The following is a 19,301-nucleotide window of genomic DNA, read 5'->3' on the forward strand; positions in this document are numbered from 1 at the left end:
ATTACTAAAATAGCTCAGGTAGAAATTGCTGTAAGAGATGTTGTCAGGGTTTCTTCACAGGTTTTAGCAAGGAAGAGGAAAGGTTGTGTTTTAAAGATATTGTAAAGTTCAAAGAGAGGAGACTCTCACAAAATAAGCAGAGAGAAACTGGCATTAAGAATGAGGAGTGATGTGAAGGAGAATTCGGAGGGGACCCTGATGGGACAGTGTGTATGACAGAAGCTACAAGCCGATGAAGCTGATGCACACGGAGCCTTCTGTATACATACATGCTGGAAGGAAACGTAGGTTCTAAAACAAGTCAGGAAAGAACAAGTAAATCTGAAAGATAATCTGAACCTCTAAGCCAATAAGAGGTTATTGATCTTTTCAAGCAATCATAATAGAGATATAACCAGGGAATCACAGAAAGAATTAGTGGTGGCTTAATATAATGTTAAATACCAGGGGAAGTCACTGTAAACAACGTAACTGGGGCACACGATGGATCCTCTGTGAAGAAAAAGGATTCAGAGCAGGGCCGTGACTAGGGTGAGGAGAGTAAGGCACTCATTTGAGGTGTAAAACTTAAGGAAATGCAAAAAAAAAAAAAAGAAAACCAAAACCCTCAGTAACCAAGATAAACATTATTTTAATGAAATATTATTTAAAAGTAAAAATTAACACCAAAAAGTTCATAATGAACAAAATAAAAAAATTTTAACAGTATCAGATAGCATCAATGTGACGGATTTCCTTGGGCCCCAGGCTCTAATATATGGTCCAGAGAAAAATTCCAGTAAGACAGTTTACTTAAGAAGATATCTTCCCCAAAGCTTTTAGTGTGTAAGTTCCAAGTAGCCCAGCCTGATGTTCACCGTGTTAATGTTGAGGATGGTGAGGTTGACCCCCCACTTGTCTGTCTAGGACTGTAAGGCTGCCAAATGGGGAATCCAGACTGATATAAATGGAGCCATCTGTTTACACGCTAGAAGGAATCGCAGGTTCTAAAACCTACATTTTAGATTAATAACTATGATTTAGCAATGACAGATCTTGGGTTAAGATAGAACTGGAGGGGACGCTGTGTAAACCACGACAGAGGAGCATTATTTCTCCACCGATCGTCTGCATGTTTAAAATAATCCACTTAGTCTGGCCCCTTCTGTTTCTGTCTTTGTTTTTCAAGTAAGAGTTACTGGTAGCAAGTGTTTCACCAGCAGAGTAATTTATGAAGAGATGAGCCCCAGGCTTGGAGGAGGGGAAACTATCAGGTAGTCTAGTGGACAGTGGTGCAGTGTGGACAGGACCTCTTTTTGGAGGCACCTCTCATGTAAACTGGGCTTCCCAGTTGGCGCTAGTGGGAAAGGACCTGCTGGCCAATGCAGGAGACATAATCAAGGTGGGTTCGATCCCTGGGTCAGGAAGATTCTCTGGAGGAGGTCGTGGCAACCCTCTCCAGTATTCTTGCCTGGAGAATCGCATGGACAGAGGAGCGTGGCAGACTACAGTCCATAGGGTCGCTAGTCCGACACGACTGAAGAGACTTAGCAGCATGAATCATTCTCTTTAGATAGGAGAGCAGAGCTGGTGAAAGGGCTTTTACACCTCCCTATTAATAGATGGCAACCCACTCCAGTATTCTTGCCAGGAGAATTCCATGGACCAAGGAGACTGGCAGGCTACAGTTCATGGGGTTAGAGTTGGACATGACTTAGTGACCAACAACAGCAAGATAATAGATGGTATATTGATCACTTGTAGAGAAAAGTGATTACATAGTACATGTGTGTGTGCTCAGTCGTGGCACTATGGACATTTGGGGCCAAGCAACCCTTTGTTGTGGGAGGCTGTCCTGTGCATTGAGGGATGTTTAGCAACATCCCTTGCCACCATTCATTAGATGCCAGAAGCTACCCCCACTCACCCTTTTGTGTCAACCAAAAATGTCCTGACATTACAGATATCCCCTGTTGGAACAGACATTTCCAGTAGTAGAGAACCACTGCTCTCAAGAAACAAACCAACTGTCTCCTCTTCCTCAGTTCTTTATAAAGTAGTGTCTTCTACTGAAATCCATGTTGATTTGGAGAAGACTCTTGAGCGTCCCTTGGACTGCAAGGAGATACAACCAGTCCATCCTAAAGGAGATCAGTCCTGGGTGTTCATTGGAAGGACTGATATTGAAGGTGAAACTCCAATACTTTGGCCACCTGATGTGAAGAACTGACTCATTAGAAAAGACCCTGATGCTGGGAAAGATTAAAGGCAGGAGGAGAAGGGGACAACAGAGGATGAGATGGTTGGATGGCATCACCGACTCGATGGACATGAGTTTGAGCAAGCTCCGGGAGTTGGTGATGGACAGGGAGGCCTGGCGTACTGTGGTTCATGGGGTCGCAAAGAGTCAGACACGACTGAGCTGCTGAACTGAACTGAATGGTTTCTAATGAGACCTCAGCCTCTTACTGGGTAGGTTTAAGGAAAAGTAGTATTATTAAAGTATTACTCGCTCAGTCATGTCTGACTTGTTGCCACCACATGGACTGTAGCCTGCCAGGTTCCTTTGTCCATGAGATTTCCCAGCAAGAATACTGGAGTAGGTTGCCATTTCCTTCTCCAGATCTTCCGAACGCAGGGATCAAACCAAGACGCTCTGCATTGCAGGTGGATTTTTAACCATCTGAGCCACAAGGCTCAGAAGTAAAAGTAGTAGCTTATAGAAATAGAACTTTCACCAACCATCATTCAGTGTAACTATATCAGATGCTTTCAGTCACAAGAAACAAAAGATTGAATTCAAATTGATTTGTATTATAGAAGTGAATTATTCTCAACTGGCTGAGTTTTAGGTATTGATCTGTTAGTTCAAATTTTTTTAAACTCTTTAAAAAATGTGTGTGTGTGTGTTTTAATTTCTGTTTGTTTGGTCAAGATTCAGCATGTGGGATCTTAGTTCCCTGACTTGGGACCGAACCCAGGCTCCCTGCATAGGAAGTGAAGAGTCTTATCCACTGGACTACTAGAAAGTCCTCCTGAGCTATTTTTTTAATTTAATGCTTCAAACAGCATTTTCTCCTGTAAACCCCGCCCCTTCTGACTGATAGATTTCCTATATAACCATCATAGGCTCAGAGTGTCATGGGTGTCTTGGCAATCCCCTTGCCACACTCTTCCCATTATTCACCTACCAAATCGTTTGCACTTTATCTCCCACCACAATATTGCCTTCTTTATCCCCCTGCCTGCCTAAGCTCAGGCTGGGGCAGTGACTTATCAACTGGTTCTCTCCCCTCCCACTGTTTTCTTGTCGATTAATCTTTCCAAAGTTAGGTTGTAGTTTTGCTTCTAACTCTAGCAGTTCGTTTATCTTACTTGTTAATACTCATCCTGGATTGATTAGTAAGGACTTCTCCCTGAGCATGTGGGAGTCTTATGTTCTAGCTTCAGTTCATCGTTCCAAGCTCTTTTCCCAACACCCCTCTAGTTACAGTGAGTTTCAGACAACTAGAGTAGTCCGTGTTCTCCAAACAAGCTACTATTTTTCTGACTTGAACCATTCTTTTTCAAAATATATATTTTTCCCCTTCAAAACCAAACTCAAATGCCCCCATGTCTACACAGCCTTTGTCAGTCTCCACAATTAGAGTGATTGCTTCCTCTTTTGCTCATCTCTGCTGTCTTCTGCCTGCCACCTTACAGATCTGTATTCTTGCTTCCTTCACCTTTCATATTCAGAGAAGATGCTAATGCGTGAATGGTCCAAGGCACAATGCATTGATGAACTAAGTAATGTTCTTGCATGTAATTGATTCATATTTTCTGTGCTTGTCATATTGTCATCACAAGGAGACAGTGTTTGTGATATCTTCTGCTTGGAGATGACCATGTGCAAATTCACCTATGCAGTTCATTGGTGTTGCTCATTAAGTGCTAAATCAGGTACTTCATCTAGGTCCTGCCTTTTCCACTAGAGGTACAACCATGAGCAGAATTACTGTATCCACCCTCTGTCTCAGTTTCTTCATCTGTAAAATGGGGATAACACCTGCCTCACAGAATAATAAGAGAATTAAATGAATGTGTGTGCATGTAAAGTGCTTATAACAAAACCTTGCGTACATCAATAGTAAGCATTATGTCGGTATTTGTTTATCCATTTGCTTATTTATTTTTTCCAGTTTAAATTTCTTACTATTTTCTCAAAAGTCTTTATGGAAAGAGCAGACAGGCATAGAACTTACAGAGAGACTCTTAAGAGGAAAACAAGTATGAAAAAAATACTAACTTTAGACTGATTTAAATATACTAGGTGCTGAATTTATAAGATTTCATTATTAAACTTATCTTCAGTTCAGTTCAGTCGTTCAGTCGTGTCCGACTCTCCGCGACCCCATGAATCACAGCACGCCAGGTCTCCCTGTCCATCACCAACTCCCGGAGTTCACTCAAACTCATGTCCACAGAGTCAGTGATGCCATCCAGCCATCTCATTCTCTGTCGTCCCCTTCTCCTCCTGCCCCCAACCTTTTCTAGCATCAGAGTCTTTTCCAGTGAGTCAACTCGTCGCATGAGGTGGCCAAAGTATTGCAGTTTGAAGCATCTTATCATTAAAAAAAAAGTAACTCATTCAAAACATTTCTTTGGAAATGAATGAAAATCCATGTCACAGATCATTGTATTTATGTCAGTGTAGCTATTTAGTAGGTAGAAAAGCAGTCAGAATCTCTCGAACAGTGCACATATTTACTTAACTTGCCTTAGCAAAAATCAAGATTTATTGCCTTTCAAGATAAATTTTGACTAAATATTGACTCTTGGTTCTCAATCATTGTTTACCCGAAAGACCAATAAATCTTGACACTTCTCAACTTGAGTTGGAGTCTACTTGGTATTTATTAATTTATTTCATACGATTTATAATCTTAATAACAACATGCCATGAGATTAAACAAATAAACATTATAGAGTTTACCAAGAGAAGAAAGTCTTTAGTTTCTATTTTCTTTTTTTTTCCTGCAAAAGCTTTCTTGTTTCCATTTGGTCCGCAGCTCAGGAGAGATCTCCAGGGTGGTTAAAAAAAAAAATCTGCCTAGTGACTGCAGGGGCCAGAAACCCTGACACCAGGGGCATGCAAACGGGTCCCACTGGGCTCTGAGGCTCCTAGTCCTGCCAGAGGGTGAGCCTCCTAAGAGATACTCACCCAGCCCCACCCACAGGGGCTAGTCCCGTTCAGTGCATCTCCTTAATGAGTTTTACCCCTTCATCCAGGGAGTAACTCTCCCATAACATCACAGAGGCAGAGATCTGTGCAGACAGAACCCAGGGCCCGCAGAGCCCACAGGGCCCGGTTCAGGGTCTTCTCCGGGGTTTCACACCACTGATCTTGGGAGGGCCTCTGCATGTCCTGGAAGAGGGTGCAGCCACCGAGCTAGTTTTACATCTTCAAGAGACAGTCATGGCCCTTGTGCTTCTCCCAAGCCACCTGGCAGCAGAAGTGACTCACACGCTCCTGAGCCATGGTGACACAGTGCAACTAGACACCCATGGAGCCGTGGGTGCAGGAGGCCCACAGATGGCCAACCAGGTAGTTGACAGTGGACTCTACCTCGCTGGAATAATTCTGATGAATCTGGTTGGCAGTGAGGCGCTAACCACAAAAACTGGCATTGACCAGTCCTGGAGGCAGAGGATGGTGAGGGTCCCAGCAGTCACAACTAGAAAGGAGGTTGGAAGCTGGTCAGAGGTAGGAAGAAGGGGCATCCCAGCATCTGTTCCATCCAGACATTGTCAAAACAAGAGACAGAGCCATGAGACCACCAGGTGTGCTGCGTATATTTTCAATCTGCAGTAATTACCTGACATGATTTTTCACTTCATTTCTTATTTAAATACAGCACTTCTAGCTCTGTTAATACAACATGCAAATTGAAACTGACTTAGCAATTTAAATATTTCATTGTGGGAAAAAAAAACCCTCAGCTAACAGCTTGGAGAATACTTTTATTTTTTTAAATAATTTTATATATTTATGTTATTGGATGTGCTGGATTTTTGTTGCTGTACAGATTTTTTCTAGTTGTGGGGAGTGAGGCCACGCTTCATTGCTGTGCGTGGACTTCTCATTGATGTGGCTTCAATTGTTGCGGAGCTTGGCTCTTCGGCCCACAGGCTTCAGTAGTTGTGGCATGTGGGTTTTGCTCATGGGCTTAGTTACTCTGGAGCATGTGGGATCCTGTCAGACCAGGGATTGAACCCTTGTCTCCTGCATCGGCAGGCAGATTCTTTATCACTGAGCCACCAGGGAAGGCCTGGAATACTTAAAAATTTTAAACCAATTAGTATTCGGATTAGATTTTTTAAAGATCTCTCTTTGGTTGCCACTGTCCTGCAAGTATAGTCAAGTGACATATGACTGCACTTGTAGGTGACCTCTGTCTTGAACAGTTGATGGCTCCTGGGCTCAGTTGCCTCTGTGTGTCTCTGTGGATATGATGCGCACTGAACACTCACTGTGTCCAGGTGCAGTGCTCGTGCCTCACAGGCACAACGTTTGCCATCTTGCTGTGTTGAAAGGAAAATTCCTTAGTTAGGTCCATCCGTTTTGTTTGAGAGGAGTTATTTACTTCTGTTATATACTTAAGGATATAGCTGTCCTAGCAACAGTTACAGTCCATTCTACAAATGCCATCTTAAATTATCCTAAATATGTGTCGGCCACAGTAGGAACATTTCCTTCCAAGTGTTACTTAGACTCGTTAACATGTGTCAGCCCTCTGACTCTGTAGCCCAACTTTTTGAGTCAATTTTTGGCCAACAGTGAGTGACAGTTTCCCTTTACAATCTCTCAGTGCCATAGACAAACATAAAATGAAGCCCACTGGACGAAAATTCTTTTCTGATGAACAGAAATGATTTTCAGAATAGCGTTGGAAGCAACCAGTCAGTACATTGCAGGACTACATTTGAGTATGTGTATTCCCTCCCAACCATGAAGTTTTCATCTCCTGGAGAATTCCCTACCAGAGGACTTAAAGCCTTATGGAGAATATAATTTGGAAGTATCACCATTAAAGGGATTCTCAGGTGGCACTAATGGTAAAGAACCCTCCTGCCAATGCAGGAGACATAAGAGACGTGAGTTCAGTTCCTGGGTCAGGAAGATCCCGTGGAGAAGGAAATGGCAACCCACTCCAGTATTCTTGCCGAAATAATCCTGTGGGCAGAGGATCCTGACGGGCTAGAGTCCACAGGGTCACAAAGAGTCAAGCATGACTGAGCACAGCACACCATCCAAAGTGAGACCAAATAGCACAGCGACTACCAGCAGCATGTCATATTATTCACATAAGCAATTAGAGGAGGGACACGACTGATTTTTCTTTATTTCCCCTTTTGTTCCTTTAGTTTCGTTTGAGATGCTTATAGGTACTATTTTCGTTATAACACAAAATACATACTCAGAGACATTTGTTTCCATGTGCCGATTCTCCAGTCAAAGTATTTCTTGTCTTAATTGATTTTATGACTAAGTAGCTGTCTCCTACTTTATGGGTCATCACCCAGTCCCAAAGATGCAGAGTAACTTGGATGCTTGAGACAGGATAAAGTTTGGGATCGCTTATTTCCAAGGAGGTATTTCTCAGTGTCCTTCGCCTTTGCCCGCTTCCTGTTGCGATTCTGTAGATTTCTGCAGCCCTGGTTCCACCTGTGTTAACTTGTGAACACATGTGTGATCAGTCTCACCTGGCAGCTCCATCCCCTTCAACAGTGGAGAATGCAAGTCTGGCCAGGGTGCTTTGCTCCAAGTTCCCTTTGTTTGTTGTGCAGTTGCTAAGTTGTCTCTGACTCTTTGCAACCCCGTGTACTGCAGCACGCCAGGCTTCCCTGACCTTTACTATCTCCCAGAGTTTGCTCAAACTTATGTCCATTGGGTCAGTGATGCCATCTCATCCTCTGTCACCCCTTCTCTTGCCCTCAACTTCCCTTAGTGGACACCAAAGCTACCTTGCAAAAAATCACTTCTTCTCTGTGTCCAGCAATCCTTTGTTTAAACACTGTGCCCAGCTTTATGCTAATGCTAGGCTCTTGAAACAGAATTTTCTACTGTATACAGAGTGTGACATCTTATTTTTTGAAAGTGCTTATTTGACGTTTTCTTAATGAGCCAATGGTTATAGACCATAAACTAGGAAAGCTAAGTTCTTTATGCCTTTCCCCCCTAATTCTTGTAAAACTGCAAGTCATTGAAATCCCCATTTCTATTTTCTGACCATGCCTTGAGGCATGTGGAACCTTAGTTCCCCAACCAGGGATCAAACCCCTGCCCCCTGCAGTGGAAGCTTAACCACTGGCTCACCAGGGAAGTCCTATTGTTTTCCTTCATTTTAGAAAATCTGATTCTTAGGGCATTTGATTAGGCTCCAGGCATTCGATCAGTGTTTGCCCAGCACTTCCCATGGCTCCCTGTCTCCCCCAGAGAACACCTGGTGGGAGGGAGGAGGCGGGAACGGGGCTGCTTCCGCTCTTCTGGCCGTCCATCCTCACTCGGTGCACCAGGTACAAGAGGGAAGGAAACTTGCCAGTTTCATTTTTTCTGTTTTAACAGAGCAAATGAAAGTTCGTCCGCACACTCCCTCTCTCTTCTCTCTTTTATAAAGGCACCTTGTCTTCTCTCTGTTTGTTCCTGTTCTCTTGTTAGGGCGTTTCTTCCTTCCCAATACAAAGTCCTGGATTTCCCCTGCCAAATGAGCTGGAGAGGGTAGCGTGGCTGGCTCCACTTAGAATGCACGGGGTGAGTTCTCTCCCGAGTGAATCACCTGGGTCCAGACACAGACCTCATTACTTTTCTCTTGTGCCCGTGAATTTTCCACCTGCCAGCCGGGGCAAAGAGGGCTGTAGCCGGGAGCCAGGAAGTAGAGGGAGATGGTTGATTGGCGTCTCAAGATCTCAGCCTCAGCAACACCTCACTGCAGCCAACTGAACTAACTAGGTACCCTTGTTAGAAGAAAGACTGTGCCCTCGTGGAGAAATATGCTAACATTTCTGCTTCAGCCCCCAGCAACAGACTTTTTTGGGTGTCTGTATTGAAAGGCCCCTTGGGAAATGGGCTGTACAAGCAGCAAATAGGATTTTGGTTAAAAGGTGACATTTGTTTCCCAAAGTGTGTCAGAAGGAAGCTAAGTTCTTCAGAACATGTCTTCATTAAAGATTGAAGTGGGGTGGGAAGCAATAAAAAAAAAAAAAGGCCAGTAGGTTCTCTTGAAAGATAGTTTTTTGTTCCTATGAATTGAATACACCCTCTGAAAAGTTTCAAAAAGAGAAGGGGAAGAATGTATTTGCTTTGATCCTACGTGTGGAGTGTTCTCTACTACAAATGCCTTTTAATTTAGAAACATCGTTGAAAAGCCTGTTTGAAAATACATGAAAATGTAATATGTAAATAAGTTCTAATTAGTTATTTCAGTTAATTATGTTTTTGTCTCTGCTTTGCAGCTCTATTTTTCCTCCTCAGAAGGTCCCTTGTCAGAGTCCAGCTTTGGCCTCCTCCAAAAAATGTGTTTTCCTAGTAGTTATTATTAAGAAAATATATATCCCCCCGCCCCCTCTGGTTGAAAACCTCATAGTGATGGAGTAAAATCCCAGGGTGTTACGGGGAATTGTTTCAGAGAGTTTTAGTCCGTGATTTGCTAGGAGGATATTAAAGCAGGAAATCTTGCAGTTAATTGGAAGAACCTGTTTATCCTTCTTCAGATAAATGGTATCTGTTATTTTTTGGAAAATGAAGCTACACCAGGCCACTAACTGGACTCCAGTCTTTCCTGACTATCCTGTGTTCTTTCAATGACAGATACATTGGATTTGGAGATTAAAAGTTTTAATTCTAAGTCAAATAAGATGCTTCTCAGTGAATGCTCTGGAAAAAAACGCTTGTAAAATGAACTGTTGTTTCCACATAGTAAATGTTTGAAAATTGACTAAGAATTTGAAATGTTGAATTTAGAAGCCTAGAAAGTAAACTATGTGACAAATTATGAGCTTTTCACTTAGCAATCTGCCCTCCCTCTGCAGTTCACTTAATTAGAATCAGAATTTTTGAGCACGGAGGGACCTTCGCAGTCACCTAGAAATCAGGGAACTCTCCTCAGCTTTTACCCACCACTGTCCCTGGTGGTGGTTGGTTGGGTAGAAATGCAAGTTCCTGGGCCCTACCCCAGGTTTACAGGGTCAGAATCTCTGGGGCCAGGTTGGGACTGAGAGGGACTACATTTTTCACAAACATCTCCAGAAAATACTGATGCTCACTACTTTTGACAAACCACAGGTTTAGGCTGACTCCTTTATTTTGTGGTGAGGAAAGACAGCCTAGGGAGTTTGATAGGTCAGGCTCATCATGTTCCCTTAGGAAAGAGCAAGCTTCCTGACTCTGTTAGTTTCTTCTGTCATGTCTGACTCTTTGCAACACTATGGACTGTAGCCCACCAGGCTCCTCTGTCTATGGGATTTCCCAGGCAAGAATCCTGGAGTGGGTTGCCAGTGAGCAGCTATTCCCTGTTTCAGGGGATCTTCGCAACTCAGGGAGCGAACCTGGGTGTCCTGCATTATTGGCAGATTCTTTCCCATCTGAGCAACCAGGGTTCCTGACTCTAAACTTATGCTTGTCCGTACACCATGTATCCAGAACACTTCTAAGCACAGGGAGAAGTTGAAACCTTCTAGGTCATTAGAAGCTGTCAACTTTTAAAACAAAAAAGGTTAAGAGTTTAGTGAACAAAATTGAGTTTATTTGGGAATAGCAGAGGAATTGCTTTGGGACATGCAACCTATGGTGAACCATAAGCAAGTTTGGAGAACAGTGGAGAGGAGCAATTCTATTAGGAAAGGGGAAGCTGGGAGGGGCTGTGTTGAAGGAAAGTTCATTGGAGGACAGTGAGTATGCGGGGTTGTGGCATCTTCTTATTGGCTGGATTGTTGACGGACAAGGAGAAAATCTTCCTTCTTCATGCTTGGCTATATAAAGTAAGCTGCCACAAATAACATATGCCTGAGACCTCCTCTTTCAGGGCTTTCTATGTCCATTTTGAATGAGGTATTCTGTTACATCCATTTTTGTAGGGTGATTTCAGCATCAAAAGTAGGAGAGCATGGTTCTAAATAAGTTATAAAAATGAAGACACCCAAGAACTAGAGGTAGGAGTTTATGTGCTGCTGCTTGTGTCTCAGCTAGAACAAGTATGAAGCCTAGCCATGTTCTCTTTCTCTTTTATGAGCCTGGACACCTGTGCAAAGTACTGAGGCTGTTTAGCTTATTGAGTTGAACCCTCAGCCTGTTAAGCTTTGAACCTGTGTGCCTGGTTAATATACACATTTGTAGGCTATATGCTTTCTTAAAAAGCACACTTGTGTATTTTAATATTGCCTATGTATTAGGTTGCATCTAGGAGATAATAATAAAGTCATTCAAAGTCATAGAATAATAAGCCTGGTAGGACCTACTAAAGCATTCAGCAAATGGTTACTGATGTTTATTATATCCCAGATTCAAACATGCAAAAGCAAAAAAGCTAAAATAACTTACATTTATTTTTGAAATGTTTTATGGTGAATGTTTCAGCTATAATGGTGCTCCCAAATTTCTACAAGATCACGTTCACTTTCTAAATCATTAGGGAAGACTGAATTCTGTTTAGTGTCATTTCAGTGTTAAAGTCAGCTTGAATGTCTACAGTGTCTAAAATGTGTCAAGTTCTGCTCAGCTCTATTTCACAGCCCATATGTGGCCATGTTTAATGTGTAATTCTTGGAATGGGCAACATATCTGCATGGGGTATTCACCAAAGTTAGGAGGATCAATTCCAGAACAGCTCTGGGACGTTAAAATCTCTTTTTATGCATGAGGCTGTTTATGTGCCAAATAATATGCAGTTTATCGTCTCTTCAACATAAACATTTATTGCTGGTCTGTCATGTGTAAAGCTCTGTGTTAAGTGCTAAGGATAAAAAATAGATCTGAGCACTTTATAGTGTGGTTGTGGCTATACAAGCACATCAAAAAGCACAATAGTTTAAGGAGGCATGCACTATATGCCAAATGAGCACCATGCCCAGTGGGTGCCGCAGATGCCATTCCAGTGTTCAGAGGCTAGTGATGGCACCTCCCACGCCCAACAGAAGCAGCAGGTGTGTTTGGTTTTCCCTTATCAATTTCACGCATATCTCAGTCCTCAGCCAATCTGAAAAATAGGAGCTTGTTACGATCTTGTTGCTGCTCAACCGTAAAGAAGTAGTTATTCTAGGAAGACAGTATTAAACTCTGGAAGCACAATTCCAATACATTTACTCCCCGTCTTTCAATATCTCTTGTATTCAAAAACAGTGGGATCTAGTTCTCTTTCTAGAGGGTACTTTGTGGACCTGCTTGATGTCATTTTATTTGTGATGAACATGAAAGCTCTAGAATTTTCTGATACTTTCATTCATTAATTCATGAGAGTAAGTATCCTCTTAGGTTGTCAAACATGTTTGAGCTCTTTCTAGTGGAAATGGGGAGCAACTCTGATTATATTATTATTACTATTATTATTAAGAGTAATCTATGCTTTCCTGATGGTTCAGATGGTAAAGAATCTACTTGCAATGTGGGAGACCCAGGTTCTCTGACTGGGTCAGGAAGATCCCCTGGAGGAGGGAATGGCTACCCACACCAGTATTCTTGCCTGGAGAATTCCATGGACAGAGGGCTACATAGCCTGGTGGGCTAGGTAGGTTGCAGAGTTGGGTGTGACTGAGCAACTAACACTTTCATTTTGTACCCATTTTATGAAATAGGCTTAATATGATATTTCTTTGATCAATATAGTTCTTGGCATCCAGCCATGAAATGGGCCATGAGGAAGGGTTTCTGAAATGAAATCTGTAGATAAGGCAGTCAGAAAAGTGATGCTGTTTATATAATCCTGATGACCTGTTCTGGATGTTGTCCTTTGGGTTGATTGTAACACAATTTCTGTTATCAATAATAGAATGTAGTTCCTCCTGCTGTTGCTGCTGCTAAGTCGCGTCCGTCGTGTCCGACTCTGTGCAACCCCAGAGACGGCAGCCCACCAGGCTCCTCTGTCCCTGGGATTCTCCAGACAAGAACACTGGAGTGGGTTGCCATTCCCTTCTTCAGGGGATCTTCTCAACCCAGGGATTGAACACAGGTCTCCCACATTGCAGGCAGATTCTTTACCATCTGAGTCACAAGGGAAGCCCAGACTGGCTGGGTGACCTCAAGACAAAATACTTCACCTGGATAAATAAACCTCAGTTTATTCATCTGTAAAAAAGAGCTGATAATATCTTCCTCATAGAGTTGTTGCATGGGTTAAATAAGATCCTATATGAGAAGCCCTCAGCCAAGTGCCTGGTGGACGTAGGATTTCTGAGGAGGAAGAGAGGAGATGAAAAGGCGTTGGTTGTAGAGAGACAGTCTCTGGCTGCTATGCAGAGGAAGTGGAATCAGAAGAGATCAGAAATGTACCAGTATCAGCAGTCCCCCAGGAGGCGAAAGGGGGGAAGCTGCCAGGTTAGGAAGGAGGCGTGCATGCTCAGTCACACAGTCGTGTCCGACCTTTTGCCACCCCATGGACTGCAGCCCACCAGGCCCCTCTGTGCATGGGATTTCCCAGGCAAGAATACTAGAGTAGGTGGCCATTTCCTTCAGGGGATCTTCTGACCCAGGGATCAAACCCACATCTCCTGCATTGCAGGCGGAAGAAGGGGACGTGTCTGTATATGTATTCTCTGCAATTTCTTTCCTGTCGTTGACTTTTGTTTCTCTTGAGGATTGAGTAACTTCATTCTACTGTGTTAAAGAAGTATAGCAATCACGGACTTTTCTTCTGCCTTCAACAGGATGCCAGCGATCCATAGGCCTTTCCAACGGGAAAGCCAAGGTGTGCAACTACAGCGGGTGGTATTACTGCAGCAACTGCCACGTGGACGACAGCTTCCTGATCCCGGCCCGCATAGTCCACAACTGGGACACTTCAAAATATAAGGTGGGTGCTGAACCTGGGTTCATTGCATAATAGTGATTTTGCTTTTTACTTGTTGTCATGTGGATTCTAAAGAGAATGAGACTTTGAGGCAGACCTGATTAAGGTCATCTCATAAAAGCTACAACCTTATGCTCTTTTCCCACTCTATACTGTTTCTATTGCATTATTTGGGGCTTCCCTTGTGTTTCAGTCATTGAGGAATCTACCTGCAATGCAGGAGACCCAGGTTCAATTCCTGGGTCAGGAAGATCCCCTAGAGAAGGAAATGGCAACCCACTTCAGTATTCTTGCTTAGGAAATCCCATGGACAGAGGACCCTGGTGGGCTACAGTCCATGGTGTCACAAAAAAAGTCAGACACAACTGAGTGACTAAACCACCATTGCATTATTTCCCTCCCTTCTAGGCTGGAAATCATAGGCTGATAATTTCTACATTTATCTCCATCTCCAGTTTTGCTACTGAAAGTGAGACGAGACCTGCAGATTTAATTGCCTGGTGGCATTTATTTCAACTGTGGTTTTCAACCTAGTCATCCTTTAGACCTGTGAACTGGTTAGCTCCATTGCACAGCATGTCTACCCTTGTGTAAACCAAATCGCATAAATCAAATTTGGCAAGTCAAGGAATCTAACCCCCAATGGAGTCATACTCTAGGTTTAGGATATTTATTTATTTTTTGTGTGGTCCTGGGTCTGGGGACCCAATAGAGAATTCTGTTACCTGATCTGACTAGAAGCTTTCCTCATTCTTCTTCCAGAATATTGTCATGTCTGCCTTGAACGAACCTTCCATGCAGTGTGCTACACACAAAAACAGGCTGTATGATGGATTTTATACCTCCTTGCTAACAGATGTCTGAGGCTTGCTTTCATTGTAACGGTATTGCCCCGGAGCAATGTGGGCGGGAATGGAACGTGTAGCTGATACCTACCTATCATCTTTGAAGTCTAAACTGAAACTGACCACTGTGATTGGCCAGTCAGCTTGGATCCTTTTCTGCATCCCTGGGCAGCTCCTGTTGTGCCCAGTAATCATCCACATGTCTTTAATCTGCCTCCTCACTGAGGAGTCCTTCTCCGCATATGCCTCCTACTTCAGGAGACACTGAAGCTAGGAGATTTGAATACGAATACCTACAAGTCTGCCTACATCTGTATCTGAATACCTACAAGTCTGCCTACATCTGTATCTGTCCTTACTAAGTTCCCCCCATGGGCTTCCCTGGTGGTGAAGAGTCCCGGTGGCAAAGAATCTGTCTGCAGTGCAGTCGATGCAGGTTTGATCCCTGGGTTGGGAAGATCCTCTGGAGGAAGAAATGACAACCCACTCCAGTATTCTTTCCTGGAGAATTCCATGGACAGAGGAGCCTAGACAGTCCATGGGGTTGCAAAGAGTTGGACACAACTTAGCAACTAAACAACAAGAATTTTTCCCTGTGCCACCCCCATACATGTGTGAATCTCTGGAATTGCACTTACTTAGGGGTTAATAGCTGGAGAAGGCAATGGCAAGCCACTCCAGTACTCTTGCCTAGAAAATCGCATGGACCGAGGAGCCTGGTGGGCTGCAGTCCATGGGGTAGCTACTAGTCGGACACGACTGAGCGACTTCACTTTCACTTTTCACTCTCACACATTGGAGAAGGAAATGGCAACCCACTCCAGTGTTCTTGCCTGGAGAATCCCAGGGACGGCGGATCCTGGTTGGCTGCCGTCTATGGGGTCGCACAGAATCGGATACGACTGAAGCGACTTAGCAGCAGCAGCAGGGGTTAATAGCAGGAACTTTTGTACAACAGGCCTTTATCAAAATCCTCTCTCTACCTCTAATTAGGTGCTTGACTGGTTGAGGCAAATAACTTGAACTTTCCTGAGCTTCCATTTCCTAATCTGTAGAATGAACCCAGACTACCTGGGTTCAGGTCTTAGCTTTGTCACTTAGTAGCTATCTAATTGGATTTCCCTGGTGGCTCAGATGGTAAAGAATTAGCCTGCAATGCGAGAGACCTGGATTTGATCTATCCCTGGGTCAAGAAGATCCCCTGGAGAAGGGCATGTCAACCCACTCCAGTATTCTTGTCTGGAGAATCCCCATAGATAGAGGAGCCTGGTGGGCTACAGTCCATGGGGTGGCAAAGAATTGGACACAACTGAGTGACTAAGCACACACACACGTAATAGTAGGGGTAGTCCCTACTTCTTAAGGTTGCTATTTGCTTAAATGAATAATTCACAGAAAACATCTAATGCAGTGTCTAGAATGTAAATAAGTGCTCAATTAATGCCAGCTTTTACAATGATTGAATTTAAGATAACTCTAAATCTCTTTACCTGACATAAAGACATTTATGATCTCTAGTCCCAGCCTTTCTAGCCCTTCCATTCACTGCCTCCCATCCCCGAGTCTCTTAAGAAAGAGCACACACCTTCCCATCACCCAGTCCTGCCAGGCTATTTCACACCTCTTGTCTCCCTCTTGCCCTCATTCAAATCCTAAACCCAGCTTAAACGTTCTTTCCTCTCCTGATTCTTCCCCTCCTCTCTGTCACACAGAGTTGTCATTCTCTCCTCTGCATCTTGTACTTGACACTTTGAACACAGGCTATAAATATATTGTCCATGTGTGTAATAGATAAACATTTATTTCTAGGGCAAGAACGCTAGTTGAGTTTTTGGTTTGAACAGTTTAATCTCCTTGGAGCAGAGCTTTGACAGCTGAGATGTGTGTAGAGTATGAGGCAGCCCCAGCCCCGTGATCACTGAGGGCTTGGGCTGGTGGCACCTGCCCTCAGAATATGTGCCCATCAATGGAACTAAAGCAGAAGAGGTGGCAGTGAATGAGGGAAGTGAAAAACTCAGGCGTGGTTTAAGAACCCATGCAGTGGAGAAGGTCCAGGTCTGTTTGCAGTGAAGGCTGAAGGCCCCTGAAATCATCAATCCAGCCATTGCTCAGGCTTATAATCTTACTATAAAGCAGATATTTTTGTGGTGGTAGTCCTTCAACTGACAAGGTTTGGTTTTGAGAAGACAGGTAAGTAATAAGGATTTTAGGTACCACACTTCATCCAAGAGGAAAGTGTCCTTTCTGAGACCATTCCCTCCTAGGCACTCAGCGGACAAGGGAAGATTTTTAAATCAAGAACAGAGCTGGTCGATTTTATCTGGATCATCTCTCACTGACATTAAGTAACTGTGTTCCATTTAGTCCGGTGTCTGTCTGTCTTTGCTCAAATGCTGGGATTTAACTTAATGTTCCTAATTGTGAGGATCAGTTCAAACCTATCAGTTTCCAAGACCAGACATCGTTCTGTTAGAGCTGCCTGCTCCCCCTAATTGCAAGTACGTGACTGGCTTGAATATCCATTTGAAAGAGTGAACAAATGGTTTTGCAGAGCGGAATGAAATCTGTCATCTTAAGTGCTTGCTTGTCTGCCCTGCAGAGTAATAATAATCCTAATTATTTTTAAAGCAGGATTTCATCTGTTTTCCAATGTACATCCTGCAGATTGAATTGAGCTCCAGGATTACCTAGCAGCTAAATTCTATCCTCCAATTCTACAGCCTTTTTTCTAATGAAATTGTTTTTGGACAATAGTGTTTCCTCTTACCCTCCCCCCTTTCAAAAATATCAAGCATGACAAAGAGGTAGTAAGGAAATCAAACTTTGCCTGAACTCTTCCTAAATTGTGCTTTTAAAAAATATTTTTGTTTCCTAGCCTGAACATGCACATTCCATTTAGCTAGGGGTTTTCCATGTTACACAAACCATTTCCTATCTCTTCATCTTGAGAGGCATTCAAGGCAAGCTCTGCTGGCCTTGCAGAGCTGGAGAGTAGCTCGCTGATGGGAAAAGCCACTTGTTCAGAGTCACTGGGAGATTTTGAGAACAAATTGTAATTAAACTTAAGATCTCTTGATTCCTCCCCCACTAGTCCACAGCACCTATTTTAATAAGACTAAGAAGTGTTATGGTTGGAATTGATCTTCTTAAAACTTTGCTATGATGTTTCATAATAGAGATGGGGAAAAATGCTTGAAGGAAACCTTATACCAAAGCAATCAGTGGTTATTTTACTGTGATTATAGGTGGATTTTTTTTCTCCTCTAATCTTTTCTGTCCTGTGAAAGTCACTCGGTCGTGTCCAACTCTTTGCAACCCCATGGGCTATACAGTTAAGGAATTCTCCAGGCCAGAATACTGGAGTGGGTAGCTTTTCCCTTCTCCAGGGGATCTTCCCAACCCAGGGTTTGAACCCAGGTCTCCCACATTGCAGGCGGATTCTTTACCAACTGAACTATTAGGGAAGCCTTCTCCTACTCTTTAGTCTCCAAATCTTTAGTAATGTGATTACATTATTTTTATTATTTTATAAATTTAAACTCTCACATAGCTCTGTAGATTCTATTTCAGAAAATTTGTACTAGAAATTAACTTTTTAATACCTCAGAATTATCATTATAAATATGAGTGTTCTAAATCTTGTAACCAATAACTTCAGTGTGGTTTAGCATGGTATGGGAGGCTGTTCTTTCTGTAAGGAAATTACCTTGTACTGCTAAAGTTTTATTCTTCTTTTTCTGAACATAATATACTTCCACATTTCGAGGTTCAAAAGTACAGAGGACATATACACATGGATAATCTCCTTCCATTCTCTCCCTCACACCCACCCTGTTCTTCCCACAGGCAACCAAATCACTCCTTCCAGAGATATTTTACATACATGTGTTTTACACAGAAATGGCAATAGGCATAGTGTACATGCTGCTCTTAGAAAACGTTCCATTTAGATCATAAAACGCTTCCTTGGGCTTTTTAAAAATCAGTTCAGTTCAGTTCAGTCGCTCAGTCGTGTCCAACTCTCTGCGACCCCATGAATCACAGCACACCAGGCCTCCCTGTCCATCACCAACTCCCGGAATTCACTCAAACTCATGTCCACAGAGTCGGTGATGCCATCCAGCCATCTCATTCTCCGTCATCCCCTTCTCCTCCCGCCCCCAACCTTTCCCAGCATGAGAGTCTTTTCCAGTGAGTCAACTCGTCGCATGAGGTGGCCAAAGTACTGCAGTTTCAGCTTTAGCATCAGTCCCTCCAATGAACATCCAGGATTGATCTCCTTTAGAATGGACTGGTTGGATCTCCTTGCAGTATAAGGGACTCTCAAAAGTCTTCTCCAACACCACAGTTCAAAAGCATCGATTCTTCGGCGATCAGCTTTCTTCACAGTCCAACTCTCATATCCATACATGACCATGGGAAAAACCATTGCCTTGAC

At 43.2% G+C, this 19,301-nt stretch overlaps 1 protein-coding gene across 3 annotated transcripts in view; it reads left to right on the top strand.

The window, feature by feature from the left end:
• Positions 1 to 19,301, top strand: part of PLEKHM3 (pleckstrin homology domain containing M3) — a 218,623-nt gene that overhangs the window by 70,125 nt on the left and 129,197 nt on the right. For all 3 annotated transcript variants that reach the window (XM_088827991.1, XM_055397162.2, XM_088827983.1), the window contains exon 4: positions 13,876 to 14,021. In XM_088827991.1, the coding sequence (XP_088684117.1) occupies positions 13,876 to 14,021 (146 nt within the window). The remainder of the gene's footprint in view (positions 1 to 13,875; positions 14,022 to 19,301) is intronic.

This window comes from Moschus berezovskii, chromosome 2, assembly GCF_049115385.1.
Source record: "Moschus berezovskii isolate FMDL1 chromosome 2, NW_MosBer_1.0, whole genome shotgun sequence".
NCBI lineage: Eukaryota > Metazoa > Chordata > Mammalia > Artiodactyla > Moschidae > Moschus > Moschus berezovskii.